Source organism: Sphaerodactylus townsendi, linkage group LG04 (assembly GCF_021028975.2).
Source record: "Sphaerodactylus townsendi isolate TG3544 linkage group LG04, MPM_Stown_v2.3, whole genome shotgun sequence".
In the NCBI taxonomy this organism is placed as follows: Eukaryota; Metazoa; Chordata; class Lepidosauria; order Squamata; family Sphaerodactylidae; genus Sphaerodactylus; species Sphaerodactylus townsendi.
Window position 1 is genome coordinate 101205720 of NC_059428.1, and position 27901 is coordinate 101233620.

The 27901-nt window shown below is 42.7% G+C and overlaps 1 protein-coding gene across 2 annotated transcripts in view; it reads left to right on the forward strand.

Annotated features, from left to right (window-relative positions):
- SH3RF3 (SH3 domain containing ring finger 3) overlaps positions 1–24226 on the forward strand; it is a 303586-nt gene extending 279360 nt beyond the window's left edge. For both annotated transcript variants that reach the window (XM_048494720.1, XM_048494721.1), the window contains 2 exons: positions 9677–10014; positions 23181–24226. In XM_048494720.1, the coding sequence (XP_048350677.1) occupies positions 9677–10014; positions 23181–23349 (507 nt within the window). In that variant the 3' untranslated portion in view covers positions 23350–24226. The remainder of the gene's footprint in view (positions 1–9676; positions 10015–23180) is intronic.
- Positions 24227–27901: the final 3675 nt, after the last annotated feature.

Sequence of the window (27901 nt, forward strand, 5' to 3'; positions counted from 1 at the left end):
CATCTTATATTCTAACAGCAAATCTGAGAATATTTAAATTCAGTGATTGAAGCTGTGAATAGGCAAGACAGATACAAGCCTGAAAAATGCCCCAGGTTTGCAGAAAAATCTGAAATATATTTTAAAAAACATTAGAAGATTTTTTAAAAACCCAAAATGATAAAAGAAATGCCTGTAGCTTTAACCAACGGATTCCGTTAGTGGCTGTTGCTAGGCAACCAAAGCATTCCAGGCTGTGACTAAAAGACAGGAGGAGGTTCCTTTCTAGGGCTGTTTTGGCCTTTTAATGAGGTCTAATTGGGGCCTGGCCTAGCTAGGGTTGCCAGCTCCAGATTGTGAAATTCCTGTAGACTTTGTCTGAGTAGAGCTGATTTAGGGGAGGAGAGGAACCTCGGTCAGATATAATATCATAGAGTGCACCCTCCAAAGCAGCCATTTTCTCCACAGGGACAAATTCTGCCATCTGTTCAGTCGTAATTCTGAGTTATCTCCAGGGTTAGCCTGGATGCGGTCAACCTTATCCCTGGCTGTGAAAGGTCACTGGCTGATTTTTGGACTCATAACATGCTTATAGGTTTGATGTAGAGATAAAATGAGGGAAGGAGAATAATGCAAGCTGCTTTGGTTCCTCTATGGAGAAAAATGGGGTATAAGTTAAGTAAATAAATAATCAATATAGCTGAAGATGAGAGTCAAATAAAAGGTAGGTTAATGAATGGCTGAGAAGGAGTGAATGAGACAGAAAAAGGGAAGAGGATTTGGGGGCTGCTGGGGGGGGGGGAGAAAAAATAGTGTATCGAGGGGGGATAAAGGGGAAAGTAAGGCACCTTCCCCAAGTCCTTGAATATTTCCTAGGATGCAAGTGGACCTGTCCCAGTGGTCATCTCCACACACCTGGCCCATAGTTTTCCAAGGTACAGTCTATCAGGGAGGGAAAAGAGAAAGCTTAAGACAGAAGGGCATATAAAGATAGATAGGCTTTTGGGTGGGAAGGCTATAGGGTTGCCAACTCCAGGTTAACTCATTTCTGAAGATTTGGGTTGAGGATGCTGGCATTTAAGTAGGGGAGAGACCTCAGAAGGGTATGTCATAAACTGCACCCTCCAAAGCAGCCATTCCTCCAGGGAAACTAGGTTTGCCAACCTTCATGTAGGGGCTAAAGAATACCCAGAATTACAGCTTCTCTACAGATGATAGAGATCAGTTAGTGATGGCTGTAGCTGGAGATCTGTTGTGATTCCAACAGTTCTCCAGGTTGTCAGCCCTAGAAGGGGAAGCAGGAAAAGGGGAGAGGCTGTGGGGGTTTTCAGGAAAGGGAAAGAGTAAATAATGGTGGTGGAGGAAGTGAGATGCCTCCCACAATTCGATGCATTTTCCCGCTTGTATGTTAAAATCAGTGGTGGGATTCAAATCATTTAACAACTGGTTGTTTACAAGCACCATTTTAACAACCGGTTCTGCTGAAGTGGTGCGAACTTGCTGAATCCCACCACTGGTTATAATTGTTAAAATGAAAACTACAGGCCTTCTTTCTGCTTTGCCCTGGGTGTTGTAAATTTCCTTTGTCTCATTGGTTTCACAATCAGGGATGTTTCAGATTGTAAAATGCTTAGACAGAGCAGTAAAATCTTTCCCATTTTCATTTCCATCCATCTTATGTTCCAACTCAGAACATAAGGACAAAATGCTGGAAAAATCAACTTATGAATATTTCTCAGGCAAGCAATTAACCCAACCAAACGTATGAATCCCAGCTGTCAAAATATAGTATGCTCTGTAATAAAGCAGATTTGTCCTTTGCTGTGTCAACTTCTGTTACAAATGCAACATGACATTGTACCAAAAAATTCTTTTCTTAAACACATTTTATGTTTAGAAGTACTTTAAATGCTGGAAATCTACGTGCCACTGATGTTTTTGTCATGTTCTCCCCCAAAAGCACATTTTCATTATCTGAAAGTTCCTCTTAAGTGACCATCAAGTATCATTCCAAGTGGTTCTGTGGAATTCAAAAAGTGAAGCTTAGCAAATGTCAGCTGGAGTTCACTATTAATTAAAAGTGCTGTTTCTCAGCATTACAAGATTCCTACAATAAAAGCCCTTCTGAACTAGTATTTGCAGGCACCTTGAATGAAGTCCATTACATGTGACAATTACGCACTTGCATTTTGTGGGTGTGTAGGTGATCCAAAATCTGCCATAAATTTCTTCCCCTTACTGGCTTCTTCCTCTTATTAGGATCTTGCAGCAAGACAGAAATCATGGAAGGCAGATGAAAAGAAACACTGTCACATCAACATGCTGATATGAAGGCCCACCACTCTTCCCATAAAAGGACCCTGAGAGAAGAGCCATTCTCTTGAATAGAATAGGAGATCAATCATTCTCATTTACCTATTTTCCTCTTCACTAGAGAAGACAGGATGAGAAATATAATTTGTCCCATAGTTCATTCACTTTGGGTGACCCTTGAAATACTTAAAATAATGGTACAAATTCGTAAATGGGAACTTACGTAGAGCTCGCTCTTCAGTATTTATTCCTTGTGAAACCCATGTGCAACACTGTTTAGGTATATCCCTTAAGTTTGATAGGAATGTGACATGCAAGTTTGATTATAGATCTGGGTTGCACTGGCCATTTGCTTCATAGGGAAAGTTTCAGGTGCAGAAAGGCTACAATAACAAGCAGAACCAAGTCCCACTAGCTCTGCTAATGCTGCAGTATGCATTTGGGTCGGACCTCTCAGTTGTAACAGGGAGTGGTATTCATCTCACCAGCTTCCTCATCCTATATGAACACCATTTGGCAGAAGACATGGCACTGTTTCATCAGCCATGTCTGAGATGAGTGTCCTCTGCCTTACTGACTTGGAGCTTCATAGGGACCACTCAGCTTGGCTCATTCCTGGGTCTTTTTTACATCCCAGCTCGCATCATAAAAGTATACCTATATTAAGTGGGACTTTGGGTTGAATGTACTCTCAGCAGAAAACCCTGTTGTTGTTGTTTTGCTTTGTTGATAAGCTGGGTACATTTCCTGTTCAATGTAATGTGATTGAGAGTGATATAGTGAAGGAAATTTGGGTGCTAATTTCCAGGAAGAGAAAAGCCCAGCACTTTGGAAATTTATGGCAGTAGTTAAATGAGGAGCCTGGGGAAGAAATGACTGCCCACAAGAGCTAATCAGTTGAGATATGCAATTGTTTATTTATTTTTTGAAAGTGAAATGAAGACCACCTAATAAAATCTCCATTTTCACATCATTTTTTTCTGTAGAGCTATACATATCCAAAGTGTCTGTCATTTAATGAGATAAAAGAATGTGAGGCTAAGTGGTTTTATTTGTTTAGCTTCCAAAAAAACCCCCACCCTCTGCTGAAAGCCAGGAAATTGGACTGAGTGCATACATGTAAAGTTAAAGTATTACTATGCTGCAATCTGCATTTCATCATTGAATCTTTTATTAGCCCTCCAGAATATTCAGTGCATTAGCTAACTTTTCTTTCCTACATGTGTGGGTGTAGAAGTCCCAGTGGTCAAGAAACCATTTTTCTTCTATAGATGTGAAAACTTGAGAGCCACACTGGTCAGTAATATCACCAGTTGAGTGCTCATGTCATTTCTGTTTGCTAGAAACCCTTATTTATCTATGCAACATTGCATGATTTCCCACACATTTCAAATACATGTTTCTCTTTCCTTTAGTGTTTCCAAAAAAAAAATTCAGGTCATGTTTCATTAGATTATGCGCAACATTTCTGTTAACCTTTTACATTTTATAATTTCTTCAGCATTTATACATTTAAGTATTTCAAAACTGAGCAATTTTTCACAAAGGCTTCCTAATTAATGTAATAATTGATTACATGACTGAGCTTACTCTTTTGAAAGCAACCCCTGTGGCCTGTTTGAAAACTAAACGTAGAATAAAAGCATTCCACTGGGGTATCAACTTAAAAGACAGGAACTTTTATCATATTCAATTGATTTATATAATCTTTCCATTTAAAAAAAACCTCAACATCTTCAAAAGTTTTGTAACGCCTTTTTAATGCAAATGTCCTGGTGACTTAGAAACTGAGATTGCTTGCGGCACCATTTTCCTTTTTTTCTTTTTTAATTAAATATTTTTTTTCAAACTTCATCAACTACAAGATGGTGGTCCCGCCACCCTACATGAAAATAAAATAAAATAGATATGAAATACAAAGCATCAATCTCTATTCCCCGCAAAATAACCAATAACTCATACAGTGACACTTAGAAAAGAAGATATCACAATAGGAAAGTAAAAGAAAAAAATTCTAACTGGTTCCCATTCTGCTTCACTCTAAATGAACCATTTTACTTCTAAACCAGCTTATATTATCATTGTTCCCATCTTTTTAATAAGGTTAGTTTCACTAATCTTTTTTTATACACAAGCAATGTGCAACAACCAACCAAAAGATAATATATGTAATCGTTCGCTTTTACTAACATTCTCTGACTTTTTAATTCCTCATTCTACCCTGTATTATATACAACCATTTTCAGATTATTTAAACATTTATAATTATCCCCTTTGATTAAACTCATCTTGAATCTATAATCTATAGTATCTGTCTTCCTTTCTACCCCTCCTGTTCTCCCTAATTCTCAATTTAATCTCTTGGTATTATATTACTCTCTAAAAAACAAAAAGGTAGAAAGGACAGGCAACAGCAAGAACTTTCAGTTTGTCTGGAGTTGTCTTTTATTCTTGTTGACAAAGTTCCTTGCATCCAGAATATCTGTGATCATGTGATAGGATCCATTGAAGGTGAATCCCAACCCCTCAATCAGGATCAATCTAAAATGAACTTTCTTCTTTTTCAGAACATCTTTTTCAGAACACCAGGAGCAGCAGTGGCATAGGAGGTTAAGAGCTCATGTATCTAATCTGGAGGAACCGGGTTTGATTCCCAGCTCTGCCACCTGACCTGTCGAGGTTTATCTGGGGAATTCAGATTAGCCTGTACACTCCCACACGTGCCAGCGGGGTGACCTTGGGCTAGTCACAGCTTCTCGGAGCTCTCTCAGCCCCACCTACCTCACAGGGTGTTTGTTGTGAGGGGGGAAGGGCAAGGAGATTGTAAGCCCCTTTGAGTCTCCTACAGGAGAGAAAGGGGGGATATAAATCCAAACTCTTCTTCTTCATCATCATCTGTAAGAAATTTATACTCTTCATCAAAATCTCACATGGCAATTATTTCATAAGAATTAGATCACAATCTTGAAACTGCATCTTATCCTGATAAGGCAACTGAAGGATCTCTTCTTTAAATGACCTTTGTGTCATGCACATGACACAATCTTGAGGGAGATACTTATTTTTGACTGCTAAGGATCTTACACGATAAATTTTATCCACCATGGACTCTATTTCTGCAACAGAAGAGACATGAACTCTGCTAACTCTAGAAAAGTATTTTCTAAGATTTTCTCCCTCTTCTGGCATTCTGCGAATCCTCACTGTGCACTCCTTTTGCTTTAAATCCAGCCAGAGTAACCTCTCAGTTTGATGACTAATCTCTTTCTGATTTAGTTTTAACCTTGTCTCTAATGGTTTAAATTCTTCTGAGAACCTTTTTAAGATCAGTAGCTAGTCCTTTAATGTCCTTCCTTTTGTCTGTTATCTCCCCCATCATCTTCATGTCCAACATCTCATTTCACATTGAAGATACCAACAGCTCAGTTTTTTGGATTGGGTCCTGTGCACTGCGGTCAGATGTAGCATGTGTTCTTTTCTTGTCTGCCATCTTCACTTTCACCACTTTTGCCAGTAGATGTCCTTTTTAACTCATTAAATGTCCTTCTTGATTCACTCAATTTTGATCAGTCCAATCTCTGTGTAAACTCCTCTCTTCTCCCCCCTCCTTCCAAAATATTGCCAACACCCAGATAAACTTTTCGTTTCAAGATAAGTTATAATTACAGTTCATTTCCTTCTATTGTTCCATTATCTATTTTAAACAGTTTTAGGGGAGCTTTCAGTTCAGGCAAAATGGCAGTCATGATTAATGTCATTAAACCAGCATACAAACAGATGGCACTGATACTTCAGCAGCTCTGTAGCTCTTGCTGGTTGCAATATAAGGGGCCAGCAAAACATCCCTCTTGTATTCCATTCTATCAATCACAATTCACAGGAAGTATTGTATTACTAAAACTTAGGACAGCTATGTTGCCTCTCCATCCTCTATCAAGATGACATGAAGCAGGCTCCAGTGGGAGAAGTGGACCAGGCTACTGGCATGCTTCCATTGCCCTCAACCCCTCCTTCCCACCTTCAGGAGCTCCTTTAGGAGCAAAGCACTTTTTCTTCCAGCTTCGTATAAATTACAAATCTGGTCTTGCTCCCAGTTTTACATTCCAGGCAAAATAATGGGGGGGGGGGTCACCACTATTGGGAAAGGTGTTGCCATTAGCAAAGACAGGAACCGGAATCCCCTTGCTGCGTCATTTTCCTGAAGTGACTTCACCATTTTGTCATTCCCCTCCCCCATCATTCTACTGAAGTATGTATTTCTTGTGAGCACAGCTTCAAATGGAATATTCACAATACAAGGATAAGTTGGAAATGTTGGAAATTGCTCTTCCCAGCTGCAGCAGCAATGCTGGAAGAAACATAAGCAGAGTCAGGTGTTTTCTGTACCTCATTCAACCACCCTTTCCTACCCACTGTCCCCCCTCCCCACAAATATACAGACATGCTATTTCCCCAAGAGAGAACACCTCCAAGTTGATATTCATTCTTGTAGCAGAAAAGGATACTCTGCTTTTTTACCCTACTGTGACTTAAGCCCTTTCTGCACAGGTGGGGGTGCACCGACATAGTTGCAGTCGGTGCAGCCCTGGGGCCGTTCACACACCGTTCTGTGAACAGCCCCAGTGCCCCAGCAGCCTGAGGGGCCGCCTTCGCATGGGGCCGCCACTTTTTTTTGCTCTTACCTCCTCACAGCTGCCGTCGCTGTACAGAGGCCAGGGGACATGCCCCCATGGCCATGGTGATGCCTCCAGGGGTGAAGGCCAGGAGGTGTATCCCCTGGCCTCTGTACAGTGATGGCAGCCGAGAGGAGGTAAGAGCAGGAAAAAAGCGGCACAGGGAAAAATGCCGCCTTCCATCCGGTGCCGTTCATGCTGCTTTTCAAAAAATTCACTCATTGAACAAGTTTTGAAAGCAGCGTTTTTGCGCTGTTTGGGAGGGGTGAGTACGGCACATAGCTGTGCGAATAGCACTAAAGAGACGGTGTTTTTACCATCCCTAGGGCGCTGTTTTCTGCCCGTGCAGAAACAGCCTAAGAGTGACAATATTTGCCTGGTAATAATCTCACTGAATAAACCTGCAGCTTCAGGAAAGTGATTTCTATTGAAGAAACAGCAGCAGTGAAGAGAAAAGAAAATTAGCAACATGACCTATTCCTGAACCCAGTCCCCACAGCTGCTTTTCTCACGTTAAAGAGAATGTCAGGAAATCCAACAGGTGTAGTTTGACCCTCCAAGGCATGAAAGTAACTCCAGAAATATACAAGATAAGCATAGTGACAATCAGGAGCTCATTGTCCTGCTTCTCCTCAGACGAGAAATATGAAAACATCTGTCAGCTATGCCCTGCTGCTGTCCATTAAAGAGAAAAGTCTAGAAAAAACTATACACAGAAGGGACACAAAGCAACACTGTGTGTCTAAAGTACCATCAAGTCTCAGCCAAGTTATGATGACACCAACAAGGGACTTCTGTAATGTTTATTTACTAACATGTTATTACACAATCCATATATCAAAACCAGTAGAAAAAAACATATTTATAATAATGTCCAAATCTCTGAATTAAAGCAAAAGTCTTGGACTGTTAATGCGCAAGGCTGCATTGATTCCTTTGATACTGTTCTTGTATGAACAGTTTCTGTGCGAACAGTCTCTTTTCTTCTCTTTGCCTAAATGGCAAGGGGCTTTCAAGGCAAGTGAAAAGCAGAGATGGTGTTTTCATTCTCTTCCTCTGCAGAGTCTTCCTTGGTAGTCATCCATCTAAAGTGCCAACCCTACTTAGCTTCTGAAATATGGCAAGAACAGGTTATACCAATCTGCCATTCATAAGTGTGACATTAGAAGGCAATTAGAAGGCAATTTCTATCCGCCAGGACACTCTATTGCCAACCTAAAACTCACCATTCTTCAAAGGATCTTCAAAGGAGACTCCAGTGCAAAATTGTGGAACTTATCAATAGTTTTCATTGTATTAGTGTGTTAAACAGTGATGAAAATGGGAGGGATAACCAGCCAGTTTGGCCTGAGGTTTTGGGAACTAAGGAGGGTCAGCCACAGGGTCAGTATTTGAATGGGAAACTGCCAAGGGAGACTGGGATTGCTACACGGAGGAAAGTTATGGCAAACCAGCTTTGAACATGTCTTGCCTGGAATGCCCAATGGAAGGGTTGTCCTGAGTCAGTTGCTACTCAACAATACATTCTTCTTAACCATCAAGAGGGAATTTGCCTGACTTAACTGGCAGACCTTGTAACTCCAACTATAGTTGGTGTGAATAATCCCTATGCTTATCTTGTGTATCACACATTATGTTTCTTACATTTTACCCCCACTATTCACAATCTCTTCCTTTGTATGTTTAAATACATCTATGGGCTGCCTCATGCATGGGGCAGGGTGGTCTGTAGTCCACAAATGTTATACTTCAGTAATGGTATAATCCTAAAAATTTATTCCTGAGAGTAGCCCCACTGAATACTCTTCAGTAGCATTCAGAGTAGGCCTGTTTATTGCTGTGTTGTAAATTGTGATGTTAAAAACATCCGGAAACCTGGGCAATTATATATATCAGATTATTTATGAGCCAGTGATAATGGTGAAACATCCATGATTTTTTTCTACAACACCTGACCACAAATGAGAGAAGATTTTGCATTTTCAGATAATTATGCCTAATATGTTTACTTCTGAATGTGTTGTTTTTATAATAATGTTTGTATGACCACTGAGGAAGGCTAAATCAGCCAAAATGCATTTGGTTCTTTGTTGGTCACTGACCTGTGTTATCAACAGCAGTGGAAATGTTTACAGTCTTTATTGACTTTTAAGGTATAGCATAGTTTTCAGTGTTTTTAATTTATATTTGTGTACATATGATAATAAATATGTTTAATTTGTGATTTTTTAAAACAAATATTTATTTATTTATAGATTTTCAGCTCAACCTTTTGTGATTCCCTATATTGTTTTAGTTAAGGTTTTCACCCCATCCAACCACCTTTTTTGTTTTGTTTTTGGCTTGGTCTACAGGTACCACAAGGCTTCTTTTTTCTTTTTACTACAGCATACTAACATGGCTTTTAAGTGGATATTTTCTGGATGACCCATTTCTTTTTTTACCCAACAGAGATTCTGTGTTATCATTTATGGATCTGGTTAGCTTAGCAAACATGATTTGCCAGCGATGATCGCATCTTTGTTGAGGTTACTGCATTATTTCCCTGTGCTTTTTTAACAAGATGGATATTGACATTTTACTTGGGCTCAGTATTATTCTAAATCTTAAAAACTACCTTTGAAGTTGAAGGGGGTGTAAATCACATGGTATTCAGTTAAAATCCATCGTCAAATTTCACTCTGCTTTTTATTTATTTATTTTATACGCAGAAAGAAAAGAAAAGTGGACTTTTGAAACTTCTAGCAGGAGCTTCAACAAAAAAGAAACCCCGTTCTCCTCCGTCAATGTCCCCAACTCATGACCCCCTAGCAGTGGTGGAGGGAATGCTGCAGGGTGCGATAGGACCTGAACTATCTTCTCTGTCTAGCCATGGAAGGGCAGGCTCGTGCCCCATTGAAAGTGAAATGCAAGGAGCAATGGAGATGGAACCACTGCACAGAAAAACAGGCTCCTTGGATTTGAATTTTTCTATCCCGTCTCCTATAAGGCAGCCGCCTCCTTCGATGGCAGCCATCCGTCCAGAGCCGAAGCCATTATCTCGAGAAAGGTACCCAAACTTACAGGATCCTACCTCTTTCTCGCATATCTATTTGCATGATTTTAGCTTGTATTAACATAAAAATAAAGGTTAATGTGCGCACTGGGTCATTACTTCATAAATGACCTGGAAGTAGGGGTGGGTAGTGTGGTGGCCAAGTTTGCAGATGATACCAAATTATGTAGGGTGGTGAGAACCACAAAGGATTGCGAAGAGCTCCAAGCGGACCTTGATAAATTAGGTGAGTGGGCTAAGAAATGGCAAATGCAGTTCAATGTAGCTAAATGTAAAGTGATGCACATAGGGGCAAAAAATCCAAACTTCACATACACGCTACAGGGTTCAGTGCTATCAGTCACAGACCAGGAAAGGGATTTGGGCGTCTTAGTTGATAGTTCCATGGGAATGTCAACTCAATGCATGGCAGCTGTGAAAAAGGCAAACTCTATGCTGGGGATCATTAGGAAAGGAGTTGATAATAAAACTGCAAGGATTGTCATGCCTTTATATAAAGCAGTGGGGCGACCGCAGTTGGGAGTACTGTGTTCAGTTCTGGTCGCCACATCTCAAAAGGATATCAAAGAGATAAAAAAAGGGCAGAGGAGGGCAACGAAGATGATTGAGGGATTGGAGCTTCTTCCTTATGAGGAGAGGCTGCAGCGTTTGGGACTCTTTAGTTTGGAGAGGAGACGTCTGAGGGGGGATATGATTGAAGTCTATAAAATTATGCAAGGGGTAGAAAATATTGACAGAGAGAAATTTTTCTCTCTTTCTCACAATACTAGAACCAGGGGGCATTCATTGAAAATGCTGGGGGGAAGAATTAGGACTAATAAAAGGAAACACTTCTTCACGCAACGTGTGATTGGTGTTTGGAATATGCTGCCACAGGAGGTGGTGATGGCCACTAACCTGGATAGCTTTAAAAAGGGCTAGGACAGATTTATGGAGGAGAAGTCAATCTATGGGTACCAATCTTGATCCTCCTTGATCTCAGATTGCAAATGCCTTAGCAGACCAGGTGCTCAGGAGCAGCAGCAGCAGAAGGCCATTGCTTTCACATCCTGCATGTGAGCTCGCAAAGGCACCTGGTGGGCCACTGCAAGTAGCAGAATGCTGGACTAGATGGACTCTGGTCTGATCCAGCAGGCTAGTTCTTATGTTCTTATGTTCTTACTGACCCATGGGGTGACGTCACATCACAATGTTTATTAGGCAGGCTATGTTTTCAAGATAATTTGCCATTGCCTTCCCAAATTGTCTACACTTTAGAAGGGTGAAGAAATACAACTTAAAATTCATAGTAATTATAGTTTTATTTGGAGGAGTGGCCCCACTGACCCAAAAACACTATGCCATGTGGTCCTCTGAAATATCTAGACACACTGCAACTGTCCTGAGCAGTGGCGTACCACCCACAGGAATGGGGGGGTCAAATTACCCCGGGCACAACGGCAAGGGGAACAAAATTGCTCCCACTCCCTTCCTCCCCTGCTCCGACCCGGCTTGGAAGAGCCGCAGGGGAAGCACCTAAGGACAGAGCTGGCCCGCTGCCACAAGCTGGCCTGCTGCCGTAGTGCCCATCCAAGCCTCCCCAGGCCCTCTGTTTTAGGACTTACCCACCAAAAGGGTCAATACTCCTAGCTTCTCTGCCTACATACTTTTCTACTGTTTGTTTCCTGGTGCCCAAAGACTGGTCACCATGGGGCTAGCTTGCCATTTGTGTACTCAGCAGAGCAGCAGTGATGTAGTAGTTAAGAGCAGGTATACTCTAATCTGGAGGAACAGGATTTGATTCCCCACTCTGCCGCCTGAGCTGTGGAGGCTTATCTGGGGAATTCAGATTAGCCTGTACACTACAACACACGCCAGCTGGGTGACCTTCGGCTAGTCACAGTTCTTCTGAGATCTCTCAGCCCACCTACCTCACAGGGTGTTTGTTGTGAGGAGGGAAGGGAAAGGAGGGGATATAAATCCAACTCTTCTTTTTCTACTCCTAGAGAAATGTCAGTTAAGCAACTGACCACCTTCTTTCACCTGGTATCCATTTTAAATACTATGCTCAAACTGTGGTGGTCTGTATGGCATGGAAAACTACTACCAGCACTGAAAATAGTACAGAATTTAAAAGTGAAAAGTCTACACACATACTCTCTGCATAGCAGTGGACTGAGCAAGAGTGGTGCAAAGATATGGTACTCCTCTCCCTCACTTTATAAGTGTCCTGGCTGATCTTGTTGAAAGACAGGCTCTTGAAGCTTAAAAATTACAGTTTTGCAAAAGTGGCCTGTTACCTTGGAATCTTTGTTCAAGCACCCAGCCCCTTTGTCTGCTCTATATGGGAACAGCAGTCATCAAAATGAAGTTTTGGTGTAAGAACCCCTTCCTCCAGATGTAGTGAGCCAGAACAGGCCCACCAAAATGAATTCTCTCTCTCAAGGCCAGGGGATTTTATCACTTCTGTTCCTCCACCCTGGCTTGTGGGTCAAATAATATTTTCCTTAAATCTCAAAGAAGTTACAATCTAGCCTCTTTCCCCACCCCAGGAGTCTTCCAGGTGTCAGATTCTACCTGATATGTGATCTGACCATTACATTGTCTGCAGCCAGGATGGCTATTAAGCACTGCGGAAGCTTTGATGGTTGGTACTTTGGGGATATTTGAAAGCCATTGACTTCTTCTTCCTGCCTGCTAGAGGAAAGAAAAGCTTTAAAAATGAAATGTGAGGGTTATGTCAAGTCCAAACCCAAAGTTAAAAGGTATTGCTCCATAATTCGCCACTGCTCACTTTTCCTGGTTCTTTCTGTCTGATCAACAATTGTCAAGATTTTGTGAGAGATTCCTTGCACTAGTTTCCAACAAAATATTTCAGCTACTTTAGCAAACTCATGTCCAGTCCAAATCTTGAACATAATGTTTTGAAACAGAGGCCAGAATTCAAATCTGTCAGGAAACCTTCTCCTAATCTCTGTGAGACAGTGACTTTTTCTATTTATTTAACAGAGAGAAATTTGCTGTTAATTGTCCATAAAGCCCATTCTTCCTCTAGTCCACAATTAAGACCTGACACTTAAACAGGGGATGGATCTGACACAAATTAAATACTGTCTGCACCCTGAAATTTACTATGTCGGTGTGATTCCATATTTTATGAAGAGTTCTTGTTTCCCTGTCTTTGGTAGACAAAATACCCAGTGATAGTTAAATTCTTGTTCAGTCTCTTTGAGCTGAACCTTCTGGGAACCACATTTAAACTTTTTGGATCTGGAAAGCCCTACATCAAGTTTAAAATAGCCAATTATCTGCCTGCCAGAGATTAATGTGAATTATCACTAGGCAGGCAAGCTTTACAGATTTTTTTAAATAAATTTGTAAGACTCCTCTGCATGGCTACTTCCAATTCAGAGATGTTACTAAAGGCCTGTCCTATCATATTGATAAGTGATGCTGATTACTACATTCCTTTTTTTTATACAAAGTATAACAATATGGTGTTTTCTTAGTCCTAGGAATAAATGTAAACCAAGACATCCAGAATAATGCACTTTCAATCCATTTCAATGCACTTTGCAGCTTGATTTTACTGTGCAAAATAGCAAAATCCACTTGCAAACACTTGTGAAAGTGGATTGAAAGTGCATTATTCTGCATGTGCGGAAGGGGCCTAAAAGCAAAATTCTAAATTATGGACCATAACATGCAATCATAGGCCTATCTATATGTATGATTTTATTACAATGAACCACAAGTGGATTTATACAGATGGAAGCATTAAAACATTACAGATAGTTCTAATTGCACTGTGCAGCAGTTAAGAATTTGATTCTAAGTTTTAGGCGTTCTGATTTCCGAAATCTTAAGCATGAGAATAACCTCTAATTGAAATAACCTTAATTATACTCAGCAGGCAAGATTTTCTAATTGATTTATGAATTAACTTCCATATCACTGGTGTATCCGCATTCTTTAACTGATCATGTGGCTCTTTATGCCTGTAAATGAGGAATATTAATTACCTCGGCACACTAGGAGGATTATGCCATCACTGCAATCATCTGAGCAGCGACATTAAACACTTGCCTAGAAGTTCATTCCAAATCCATTTGAGCTCATTAAAGCACCAAATTGCTCAGAAGTATTTTTTTAAAGGATATATTTAATGTTACATTTCACATCTGGCGGAGCAGGAACTTTTACATCTCCGAACTCTGAATTGTACTATATTTCATCTGTAAAGTAGAGCAGATTATTTTGATCCATGCAGGTCTGTTGATGGGAGCAGGGCGGCTGAGTTATCTTAGGTGTTTTCCCCATGCCAATATATCCCGGGGAAAACCGGGATCATACATACCAGGATGTTTCTATCCCAATTTCTCCCTCCGCATAGCAGCCCATCAGCACGTTCAAGCTAGGAGGAAAAACTTGCATAGCCCCCGGTTTAGTTTCATTTTCCTTGCTGACATTGCCACATATGCGCGAACAGTCCCATTTTTCTAATGTTCTGATTAGCTACAGGCGGCGAGGCGGGAAAAAGAAACCGGACTGTCTCCTTCGGTGTTTGTATGGGAGTGGGAGTGGCATGGTCTTTTAAAAAGAACTGCCAATTTTATCATTTTTTGAAAGGCACGGGTTAAGGGAAATCTTGCGGGGCGAGCCCAAGTTAGACCCAGAGGACATGCGGAAGTCATGGCCGAACCGGGATGTTTCACCTCCTTATCCCAGGATATATTGGCCATGGGGAAAACGGCTGATACATAAAATCAAGAGTTGATTCAAGATTTATTCAGTAGTTGTGTCTTGAGGTCTACATACAGGGATCTCAACACAATAGACTTGTACATTAGACAGTCATTGTCTATTGCAGCTACCCATATCCTTGTTGAGAATTTTGACATTTTATTTATTTTGGTGGCAAACGTGGTTGAGAATGGACCTTTTGAAAAAGATTTTTATCAAATTGTAAATGGAACGAGTTCATGAAATTCCGATTTCCTCCTTTCCAGTGCAGCTTTTACACTCATGTCAAGTTCTTCCCTTCATTCTCCATAATGTGTGGTAAACATTAATCCTGTTCTGTTGTCCCATGTTTGTTATAACTTATATCAGTTTGGAGCTGTAAGTTATAATAAACATGGGCCTGCTAATGAAAATGGCCACCCTATATTGTACTTTTCTCACTATCATGTGTAATTAAAACGTTATCTGGCAGTATTGGGGGTGATGATGGGTGCAGAGTGATTGTGGGGGGGAGAGAATTGGCTGCTGGGGAGGCTCCATTACCAATATGAATGCTTGTGCATTTGCAGTAGCTATGAATCCACAAAAAGGCATCACCCACCTCGTATGGCAGCAGCCAGATTCACACTTTGGGTGATTCCACACAGCACGTTACCAGCAGAGCTCGACTTGTGTTGAGCTCGGGTAGTCCGCACAGCCGAAGATCTCGACCCAAATCCGACTCTCCTTCGACTTGCCTAAGCTGGATTTTCTCGATCCTGCTCGGAGGGAGTACTTTCTGGTGAACTTGCGTCGAGCCCACGCTTCTGCGGACAGTCTGTTTAGCTCAACTCGACTCACCCCTCCAGCCAATCGCATTGTTCCTGTCTCTGCCCAATCAGGGCTTTGTTTCCCTTTAACCAATCACGGCGCGTTTTCAGCCAGCCAATCACAATTGGCCATTCAGAGCATGCGTAGAGCCGTCGGAATTCCACGTTGTCCAAATGCCAGTCTTCCAGCACACTCACTTTTCTCACCGGCAAATGAGTCCTGACTATTTACTTTAGTTCAGGGGTCCTCAAACTACGGCCCAGGGGCCAAATGCGGCCCCCAGAAAACATTTATCCGGTCCTCCAAGTGTTTTTGCCACGCACACCCACCTTCCTTTCAGGGGCTTCCTCTCGAGCAAGCGAGCGTGCACTTGCAGCCTTGCAGACCTTGGTGCATGCAAATCCTTGCAAGGATCCTCTCAACCGCAAGCCCCACAGGAGGCGAGAGGTCTCTGTTCCTGGGGTGCTGCAGTGTCCGGCACGCAGGAGGCAGCCCCCTGGCATGGCAACTCCTGCAACCAGGCGCCTTGAAGGCGGCAGGGGGGTACACCCACCAGTCAACCCTTGCCGACTGCATCTGCAACCATGACTACTGGCCCTGCTCACCATTGTCGTGCACCACTCTGCAGCCTTGGTCATCCCGTCCAGCTTCAGTCTCCTAGGCTTGTTTGACGGCTTCGCCAGTACTGGAAAGCTGGGAGGAAAGGGGCCCCTTGCCACCGGCCTTCTCCCCGCCTCGGGCCACTCGCCAGCTTGGACTGCTCGCGATGTGACTTGGACCGGGCTTCGTGGGTACAGGTAAGGCTGCAAGCGAGCAGTCCAAGCTGAGCGAGCGAGCGAGCGAGCGAGACGGGGAGAGGCCGATGGCAGGGGCCTTTCCTCCCTGCTTCAGGTACTGGCAGGCGGTCAACGAGGATACTGAAACCAGACGAGATGACCGAGGCTTGGGAGTGGCGCATGATGACGGTTGGCGAGGGTCGCCTGGTGGGTGTACCCGCCTGCCACCTTCAAGACACCTGGCTGCAGGAGTTGCCATGCCAGGGGGCTGCCTCCTGCGTGCCAGGCATTGAAGCCCCCTAGGAACAGAGACCTCTTGCCTCCCGTGGGGCTTGCGGTTGAGAGAATCCTTACAAAGATCATACGCGCTTGCTCGAGAGGAAGCCCCTTGAAAGCTCACACGCACGCAAAGGTGGGTGCGAGCTGGCACGTCAAAGATGTGTTAAAACGAACAACAGAGATTCCCACTGGGAACAAAGGGAGAGATGCCTGAAGGCCCATTGGATGCAATGGAACCCAGGAATGCCAGTAGACTTGCATGGGCTTCATTGAGGACTATACATGGCTGTTACACAAAAGAAGATGCAGAACAAATTTGGAGAAGCCTGTTTTTTGCCTGGCATGACATTGCCCCCCAGGGTGGAATGGTGGCCTCTGGGACCAGTCACCTCAACTGCTGGGGGTCTCCAATGCCAGCCCCCAAAGGGAATCAAGAGACTGTGGCGCTAGTATCAGTGTTGTGGGACTGGAATGGCTTGTGCTTTCAAAGTAAGACCCTGCAAATCAGAAGGGCTTTGGCTAGGGCAGGGGGTCCCCACAGATACCATAATACTCATGATACCTTTTCTGGGACCCCCCAAATGTATTTATAGAGTAAGCAGGACTTGCGGGGGGGGGGGGGTTGTCCTTGTATACTATTATATGTATTTTTACAGATGCGAGCATCCGTCATTCAGGAATGGCTGCTGGAGGGGATGATTACACTCCAGAATGGGTATGAGTTGGACTTGGAACAGGCAGTTTGCAGGGAGGCTTGGGGGGGGGGGGGGTCAGGGAAAGGTCCCTTTAACCAATCACGGCGCGTTTTCGGTCAGCTAATCATAATTGAAGGAATTTCACGTTTCCCGCCATGGGAAAGGGAACCAATCGGGGCAGTGGGGTGGATGATGCACAGAGTCTGGTAAGGAGAGCCGAGCTCGGCAATGTGCGGATTAATGGCGAGTCGAGCTCATGTGCCAACTTTTCGTGGCAGCTAATCAAATGCAAAGCAAGAGGAGGCGTGCCCAGCTCATCCTGACCTCTGAGCTCGGCTAAGGAGGATCGAGTTCTGCCGCTGTGCGGAACGACAGCAAGTCGCATTCATGATGAGAAATTCCGGCCAACTCAAGTCAAGCTCAACTGAATGTACTGTGGGGAATCATTCTTTGAACAGCAGACTGGAGCTTTGTGAATGTGGTTGTTTCCACACGAGGTGATATCTTTTTGTGGATTTATGGCTACTACAGATGCACAAGAATTCACATTGGTAATGGAGCCTCCCAGCAGCCAATTCTGTATCTTTCCTCCCTATCCCTTGTACCCATCATCACCCTCCATGTTGTCATAGGGGAATTCTTTGGAGATCCAGATTCTAGCTGGGACCAATCCTGCTTAGCTTCTGAGAGCTGACAAGATCTGGCTAGTTTGGGGCTATTCAGGTGAGGGCTTATAACAGTATACCTGCTATCATTTTTAGCAGCAAACACTGGGAGAGGGGTAGATAGCAGGCATAAGGGGATAGGTTGAAAAAATGTTACCCAGATCAGGGCAGTGAGTTTCAGAAACCGTGCCTTTCTGACCTCATGTTTTACAAACATGCTTTACTCAGATCTTTTCTGAAACCACAGAGCAAAGCAGGTTGTGAAAAGCACGATGTCAACCCTACAAGGATCAGAGAATGTGACAGAAGAAACATAGATATAGGACAGTGTTTATGGGTGCCTCCTCCCTCAATAAGCTCCAGTCTGAGAAGAGCAGATATTCATGTGGAAGCAGCCTTAGAAATAAAAAAAAAACAGCAGAAGCATTCAAAGGAGGAATTAACTTCAATCACCAGTTTCTTTAATATATTCAAACTCTGAATCTGAGATTAAAATAAATTGGGAAAAAAGTAATTAACTCATGATAAATGCAGAGCGGTCCCTCTCATTTTCATCAAGTCATGCAAACAGTACACCATCCCAATCCAGAGCCCTCCAAAATGGCTTCTTGGCAGCATGGGGAGGCATAAAACAGAAAAAGCCCCCCACCCACCCATGGAAAATCCCTCAATTGGGCTCTATGGGCCTATGGCTATGACAATCAAGCTCCTGGTACCAGCATTCTGGAAGGCAAAGTCTGGGTGCAAAGCAACGAATGTCAGTCCCACCTCTGGCCACACCTCTGGAATGCCCCTGCTAATCCATCGGAGGTAGCAGGGGCACAGGAACACTGGCCACCATGGAAGGCATTGGTGGCTGCCACTGGCAAATTTGCCCCTTTGCAGGGGTAAGTGACCCAGGCAAATCTGCCAGCACTACCTCCATAGGCAGTTTCTGCCCTTCCCCCAGATTGGGGGTGTGAGGGTTAAATGTCAAATGCAGGGTAGGAAAGGGTCACAATCCCCATAAACAACCACAGTGATGTGCATGACCTAAAGTAACCAATTAAAAATACCTACTTAAATGGGTGTGGTAAAGTATCCTGAAATTACTTGCTAATGTCAGTTAGGTATTCTATCTTTTGATTAAAGAGATTTTTCAGTGTGTCTTGACATAATGGAAAAATAACTTGTACTCATTAAATACAGCAGATAGCAGAAGCACCTGAGCTAGCTTCACAGAAAGTATACTAGCACTAGGGTTAAAAATCACACCAATACTCAAGAACTAGAGTTACTAGCCTTGTGAAAATGTGGTCCTGGGTTTTGTGACATGGTTGGACTTGCACTTTTTACTGGCTGTTATGGCCTTTACTTCCTGTGGCATTAGCACTTCCAAAAGAGATGTGAGAGATCAGTGTTTTCCAAGGCGTTCTTATGTACCCGGAAGTGCTTGTGGCATAGGAAGTAAAGGCCATAGCAGAGGAAAACCTCTGCCAATGTCCAGTACTCAAGGGGAGCTGAGTCACAACAGCCAAGCCTTTAAATTTGCTGACTATTGGTTCTTCATCATCATATGTTAATGTATTGCAGTAAGGTTCTGTGATGGGATGGGATCTCAAACCCCTCCATGTTCCTTCTGACTGGAGCCCACAGAGGTCAGAGGAGTCCCTGAGGTGCCAATTGCACCCCAAGTAACCACTAACTGACACCAATTACTCTTAGGAGTGTTGGGGACCTGCTTTCACGCATCATTGTGTGAAAATATGCATGGAGTAAAAATGTTGACATACTTGAACCAGGGGGCATACATTAAAAATGCTGGGGGGAAGAATTAGGACTAATAAAAGGAAACATTTCCTCACACAACATGTGATTGGTGTTCGGAATATGCTGCTACAGGAGGTGGCCACTAACCTGGATAGCTTTAAAAGGAATTTGGACAGATTTATGGAGGAGAAGTCGATTTATGGCTACCAATCTTGATCCTCCTTGATCAGAAATTGCAAATGCCTTAGCAGATCAGGTGCTCAAGAGCAGCAGCAGCAGAAGGCCATTGCTTTCCCATCCTGCATGTGAGCTCCCAAAGGCATCTGGGGGGCCACTGCGAGTAGCAGAGTGCTGGACTAGATGGACTCTGGTCTGATCCAGCAGGCTCTTTCTTATGTTCTTATGTTCTTAACATTAATGCATTCTCACTGCTTTATAGCCGTTGTTTGTAACTGGATTTTCTTGTGTGAAACAGAGAAATCCAGTTGCAAATTATTGTTACAGTACATTGTGAGTTGCATTATCCATCATGAGTGAAAACAGCTGTCATCCAGTACTCTGTACCAGTGTTGCCAAATAGAGGTCCTCCTTATTTGTTGCCCCCCCCCCCCGCCCTTCTGCCAGCAAGTGCAGGGCCAGTCTATCGCAGTAATTGAACCACTGATGTGAATTGTTGGGTGAAGAGTGTTCCTTTACAGATGCCCTTTGGAGAATCCTGGGGGAAGGAGGGGAGAAGACAATTCCTCCAAATCTCAGCACCAAATTCTTGCTGACTGCTACAGTTCCACATCCTTAATGCAAGTTGCCCCATGCACATGAAAAGCTAGAGATAAGGATGAAATTGAAAAGGCCGAAGGAGCGTCAGGTGACAAATGCTTAAAATCCCCCTTGCCTGCTAGTCTTAACCCCCCAAGCTCTTTTTCTGCCAGATGGACTATAACACTAGAAAGGAGCTCAGCTAAGTGGAGAGTGCTGGGGAGGGAGTGTAAGGAAAAGTCAAAGGCAGATTCAACAATCTCTACCTGAAAGCCCTTGCAATCTTTTAAATTACATATCTTGACTCTGACACATAAATGAATCCACATTTAAAGAAAACCACCTTAAATAAGCAAAAGTTACCATATATTGCAAGAAAGAAACTCCATCATACTGCACAGCACCCAAAGATCCAAAGCAGAGGCGGAGCTACAAGGGGACCGGGGTGTGTGCATTGCACCGGAGGCGCGCCTAGGGGGCAGCAAAAAATTCAGGTTCGTTTTTTGTATTTTTTAGTGTTTTCCAGTTTTTAGGCTAGCAGCATACAACGTTCAGGGTATCTTTAGGAGACTCTCCTGATGACACCACCCAAGTTAGGTGAGGTTTGGTTCAGGGGGTCCAAAGTTATGGACTCCCAAACGGGGTACCCCCATCCCCCATTGTTTCTAATGGAAGCTAATAGGAGATGGGGGCTACACCTTTGAGAGTCCATAACTTTGGACCCCCCTGAACCAAACTTCACCAAACCTGCCTGGTATCATCAGGAGAGTCTCCTAAAGATACCCTGAACGTTGTATGCTGTTAGCCTAAAAACTGTGCCCCCTGCAGGCCGAAAACTGGAAAAACACTAAAAAATACAAAAAGCACAAACAAACATGGGGGGCAGCAAAACTCAGATTTTGCAACAGGCTCCATTTTCCCTAGCTACGCCTCTGGTCCAAAGCCTTTGCTTGTCATCTGCATCTTAGGAGATTCTGGTGAATCAGACAAGTTCTCCATCTTGTCCAGCAACCTGTTTCAGTATGTTGAAAAAGTTAAGGCTCCTAGCACTGGTACCCAAAGGGTTACTCCCTCTCTCTGTAGTCCCCATGGCTCGTCGCCACTGACAGATCTACCCTCGAAGAATCTAACCCCCTATTAAGCCAGCTATGCTTGTGGCCATTACTACATCCTCTGGCAATGAATTTCCATAATTTAATTACTCAGTTAATGAGTGCAAATTTTAAATCTACAATTAAAAGCATTAATCTCCCTGATTAGTTAATTAAACCATGCTGTTCTAGATCAGAGTCTTACTGGGCTTTCAGTATTCTACATAAGATGGAACATACGAATCTGATCAGATTTTCTGTTAGTGCTTTTTAGGTAGCTTTAGAACTTGAACCAAGCTCAGATTCTGTGCCTCGTTTCCTCTTGGACGCTGTCCTTTTCCACTGCAAAGACAGCTCTCCGCTTTAGAGCATACTACTTCAGCCTTAGGCACTTCTGTAGATGAAAGATCAACGTGGGCTGAGAAGGACCGCCTCCGCTATGATTGAAGAATGGCATAAGCAGAAACAAGCCTTAGGATCTAAGCAAGAATATTTTTGTTCCAAGTGAAAAACATGTAATTCAGAGTGTTTTGAGTCATGAAAGCTCAAATTCTCTTTTGCCAACATAATGTGGTCCAATGCATTACAGCTGTTTTGCACATTCCATTGCACACATTTCATTGCATACATCAGTATACAGTGTATAATTCTGACACAATTTAAGTTGAGAAAGTGCTCTAATCTAATAACGTAATTAGTCAGCATCGAAGCATCATGTCTAAAATAATGTGAATATTCATTTGCATAATGGCTGAAATTGGCAATGCTTCCTAAAGTGAGTGTAGCAGATCTGGCTATAACACTGTGATAGATTCTTTCTCTGCAGCTCACATTTCAACCCCTTATTATTTGCTCTCCTACACATAGGAGAAATGACAGCTAGATTTAATAGCTAAGAAGAAAGGTGACCAATTGATTCTGGATGGCTTGTGAGCACTAATGCATAATCTACATGGCTGTGTTATCTTGTCAAGATAAGACGATTCTCGTCAAGTAGTATAAAGCACTGCTCAGAACAGCCAAGCCAAACATGCTTATAAGCAAGGTGGCACTCAACAGTGTTTAAGTGGGTGTTTATTTAGAGCTATTTATACCTGACCATTCCATTCTGTGGAATCTATAGAAAAATTTACAGCAAATTTTATCATCATAGAAAGTAGGGCAATCTTTTTTTTTCCAAAAATTAAATACTCCAGAGAAGGTATTTTTCATATGTATATAGATATATATGTGTGTCCTTTAACTTTAGATGAACACAGTTGAAATACTTTAGAAGAACACAGAGGAGGTCCTCTGAAGTAGCTAGGAAAGATCATGAGGAAAAATGTGGTTCTTGATATGCCCAGATCAGCGCTCAGTTGAGAAACTGCCAGGGGATGCTCTGAGATTTGCAAAATAATAAATAAAAAAGCCATTGCCTGTCAAAGACAGCTTTTATCTAAACTAGAGCAAAACCCACTGAGGAAGCAGTCATGCATTGTACTTACAGGGGAGTTTTGAAACACAATTTCATGTGGCTACTATTTCCAGAAGTCACCACTGTGGATTTCTGACCACACCACGGTTGTCATCATGGTACAGTCATCTTCAATAAGGCCTTTCCTTTTGTCTTTCAAGGTATCGCGTTGTGGTTCCATATCCACCTCAAAGTGAAGCTGAGATTGAACTGAAAGAAGGTGACATTGTCTTTGTGCATAAGAAAAGAGAAGACGGCTGGTACAAAGGAACATTACAACGAAATGGCAGGTCGGGCCTTTTCCCGGGAAGCTTTGTGGAGAGTTTTTGAGAGCCTGCACTCTGGACTTGAGAGACCTTTTAGAGGAAATTCCATAGCACAAAAACCAACAGCAAGGAGATACTTTCCTACTATCCACTGCCATAATAATAACTGTAATTATTGTTCCCAGAGACCCCCTCCAGCTCTTTGATACTCAGCCCCAGAGACGGGTCTTTTACTGTGCTGCCAATACTGCAGTATGTTGGAGCAGTGCCTTCTATTTGGAATCAAAGGCCGAGAGGACGTGTGTTTGGGTTACATCTAAAACTCAAACCCAGCCATTGCTATACTTTGTGTAAATTATAGAGAAAATATGTTTTAAAAAATTAAGAAACTGGTTTTATTGCAGTAATTTATTTGTCCGAGCTGCAGTGTTCTTATTACTGGCCTATGCAAGAGGGATTGAGTCACAGGACAGAGCCAACAAAATTGTGGAGCGAACTCATTTTCTCAAGTGGGATTGAGGAAATATGCAGAGGAAACAGAACCCCACTACATTCACACACTGTCCAGCTAGACAGAATTAAAAGTCCAAAATGGCTTTCTAGATACATCAAAAATATTGTGCATAGGAACATATCAGCATCTTTTCATACAACCATCTGGGTGCATAGCACCCATAGCACTCTAGTGCAAAGCTAGAGAGGATGGCTCCCATGCTGGACGTGTGGGGGGCAAATGTCTCTGCATACTTGTCTAAGACTCTGCTGTAATTATGAAGATGTGCATTTTTTCCCCACTGGTTCCTAACATGTTCTGAAAGTTGATCCTGTAGATGGCAAAGAGCCAGTGTAGTGTAGTGGTTAAGACTGGCAGGACTCTAATCTGGAGAACTGGCTTTGATTCCCCACTCCACCACATGCAGTCTGCTGGGTGACCTTGAGCCAGTCACATTTCTTTCAGGACTCTTTCAGCCCCACCCACTTCACAAGGTGTCTGTTGTGGGGGCGTAAGGAGGGAAGACAATTGTAAGACAGAAGCAGGGTATAAAACCCAACTCCTCTTCTTCATCTTGACACAATGTAAGAATTGCCATGTGTCCAGTGGTTGTATGAACCTAGCTTTTCAGTACCTCTGTGTTCAACAATTTCAGATAGAAATCCACCTATATGGCATGCCAGACTTCCACAGCTGAGAGTCTATGGTCGAATCCCCACTTGAAATTTGCACGCAGATCCAAACCTGTTTGTTATGAAACCGTGTCCTCTTCATCGGAGTTTCTCCTTCCCCACCACAGCAAGCACACAGCAGACACACCCGGTTGCAGAACTTAGCAATCCCCACTACCAGGCGAGCTCGCTTCGCCGGTCTCCCCTGATTGGCTGGCATGCCTTGATGGGGCAGGACCCTTTCCCACTGTGGAAACGTACATTGTGGGGGCATGATCAAAAAAACCAACGTGTAAAAGTTTAACGTTTAACTGTGCAAACAGTTAATCGTTACCTGTGTAAACCATTAACGATTCAAAGTTACACATTTGACTGTTTAACGTTTGCGTCCCCTTCTGCTGGCCGATCGCAAAAGCAAAAACGAAACCAAGAAAAGGCTGTGTGTGCATCGCAGCGCTGATTGGTTGCCCGAATTCCGCATCACACTCCAGGGCGGGAAACGAGTCAGGGTTTCAACCCTCATCCCTCCCCTTGGATCAGCTCTGAACCGTGTTAATGGGGTCTATGCCACTTGCAACCAGGTCCTGCCGGAACGCAGATTAACAGGGAGAACAAGCACCAGAAACGGAATCTGCCACGCAAGCCATGGGGAGGTCGTCCCTCAAACCTGGTTAGTTCATGTTCTGAAACCTGGCTAAGACGGTAGTGGGGATTCGACCTATGTGACATTTTTATTTATGAAGGGACCTCTTTTTGTCTGTCTGCATGTAGTATTTTAATTTTTATATCAGTGTTTCAGATACAAGGGCTTTTTATACGTATTCTTCAAAATGCAATGAGGATTCACAGTTCATACGCCATGCAGATAAGGGAATCTCTACTTTGCATATATATAGCACTACTAATTTTAAGAATGGGTAACATGATTTAATATACCACAGATAACTGTTATTACCTTTATCAGATGTGCAAAAGTGCTTGCCAATGTTATAAGGATTACGAGAATGGTGTTATAGCTTAACCAATATGTAGGCAGGACCACATGCTGAAAAAAATGTATTAGTCATGCTTATGGCTGTACAAGGCTATGTGCCTGCAACGGCTTTGGCATGATGAAGGAATACTTCCTCACAAAAGCTGGTTGTATAAAGAAAATATCTGATGTGTACATAGGAGAGATTCCCTTGAATCCGGTTGACAGCAGTTGTGGCTTCACCAATCCCAAAAAAGCAACAGCTACCAAACAGGAAAAAATGATTCAGAGGGGTCCAAACAACATTGCTGTTCACTGTTCCCTCATCTTCTGTACAAGAACAGGAGCAGAAGAACGATGGGCAAAAACTAATCCAGTGCCGTAACAACAGTTTTCGTGATTCTGCTCATGCAAGCTCATTGTTGACTTTAGTTTTGCTTTCGCTGGGCAACATGACATGTCAAACAGCTATAAGCAAAAGTCATTTTTACACGCAAAAGACATATTTGAAATGAATGTTATCTTTTACTTAAAGAACTCTTATGTTTACATTTTACTTTACCATACTAAAAGATACTGCTATAGATGTTTTGTATCACTTACCGTGGCTAATGTCAGATTTCCTGTAGATGAAAGGTTTTTACTTTCTTGCTACATGCAACCAGATAGGGGAGGAAAGCTCTTGTGGGACATTGCTAAATACAAAGGCCTGTCCCTCACACTCAAACATGTTGTATTGGACGCCTCTTCAAAGCACGGTACACTGTCTAGACAGTGATAATTATTGGAGATTTGGGAGCTTTTCCAGGAGGGTTCATTTTAATTGACTTCCACGTGGCAATAAAAAGAACACTGCAGGTTTCTGTAAGCACAGAATCTTAGGATTTTTCTCTCTCTCTCCCTGTCTTAATGGTGGAGAGAAGATGGCTGTATTTACCACTATTGAACTGTGATTTGTTACTGTAAAAAATGTATAGTTCTGAATACTGTTTCATTTTCTAACCCAGTTCAAGCTTCATGATAAAATAGTTCAGGCAATAGAATTTTCCAGGATCCAGGAACTTAAAGGTGCAATAAATAGGAAACAAGAAAATAAACATGTAATGTCAGCTGGTCACATCCGTTAACATTTTTATTAAGAGGTGGAGTAATACATTTCTAGGTATATGTGTACTCTTTCAGGTGGTGCATATTAGAGATATCACTGAAAGCATTTTTGTTTAATTGAACTGCATGATTTTTATGCAGCATCCTTGTGATATGTTGCAAGCAGACACCATAAATAACATCTGCCATCTTGCCTTCAAAATGTGAGGTCATTACTTTGGACCTTCTTGTTTTTTCATGACCACTGATTCTAACAGCTGCTGAAACAGCAAGCTCAAATGGGTTTTGATTCCACTAAAGCACAGGTGTCAAACTCGCAGCCCTCCAGACGTTATGGACTACAGTTCCCATCATCCCCTGCCAGCATGATTTGACACCTATGCACTAAAGCAAAGTAAACCAACATGACACAACACCAAGAACAGATCCTTGTGAAAATATTTAACATTAGGTCACATTTTGTTAGGAAGCCCTCAGTTGCAGAAATGGTCAGCACCTGAAAAGAACCAAATGATATCTTCAATCATTTTGCAAAAATTAAAAAAAAGATGGAAGAATACAGTTCAGTCTGGCTCATGCTTCAGTATCAGGGCAACATCTTCAGTTGCGTGTGTAAAAAGTATTAGTGGTATTCTTTGTGGTTCCTGCATAGCAGTTTTTCAGCTGGCGTTCTGAGTGCCAAAAACTTTCCTGTGGTGAATTGAGTGATCAGCACAGTGCATGATTCCACTGACTGGTGAATTTAGCACCCACTGGCCCATCCTGTCTTCTGCTAAGGAGGGAAGTGGTCAGAGCTGGGGGCCTTCTACAAGGCCACACCTGACCATACTTACCGTAGAAGGGAAATTCTGGGCAGCAGATTCCAGGGAGAGAGTAATATTGCTTCTTTCAGTATCTGTCCAACATTTGAAAAGGTCCACAAAGCCTGAGTCTTTTAAGTCTTCAGTGGAAGAGATTTAACCCCATTCCTTTCCTATTAAAAACCAATACATGGCCTTTCCCATCCCATTTTTTTAAAAGCAAGGGAAGTTAAGGAGGGGGGAATTTAGCGTTGATATCGCATCTCTGGTGGCTTTCTACCCACATAATTTTAACTGTATTTTCCTTTGTATTTTGAATGATATCAGTAAGGGAATTTATGTAGAAAGGGAGAAATAGTAGGCAGAGCAATGTTAAATATCCCCTCTCTGATGACTACTGTTTCATTCTTCCCTGAAGTGATTTTGCTTTTTGGGATGATGCTCTGGAGAAGTCTCGTGTATGTTAGTATGTATTGTGCAGTTTGTCTGGAACACATTCAAACAAGCAGGAAATTAGCAGGAAAAGTAACTGACTTTTCACTCCCACTGCGAAGTGTGAATGTTCTCCTGTG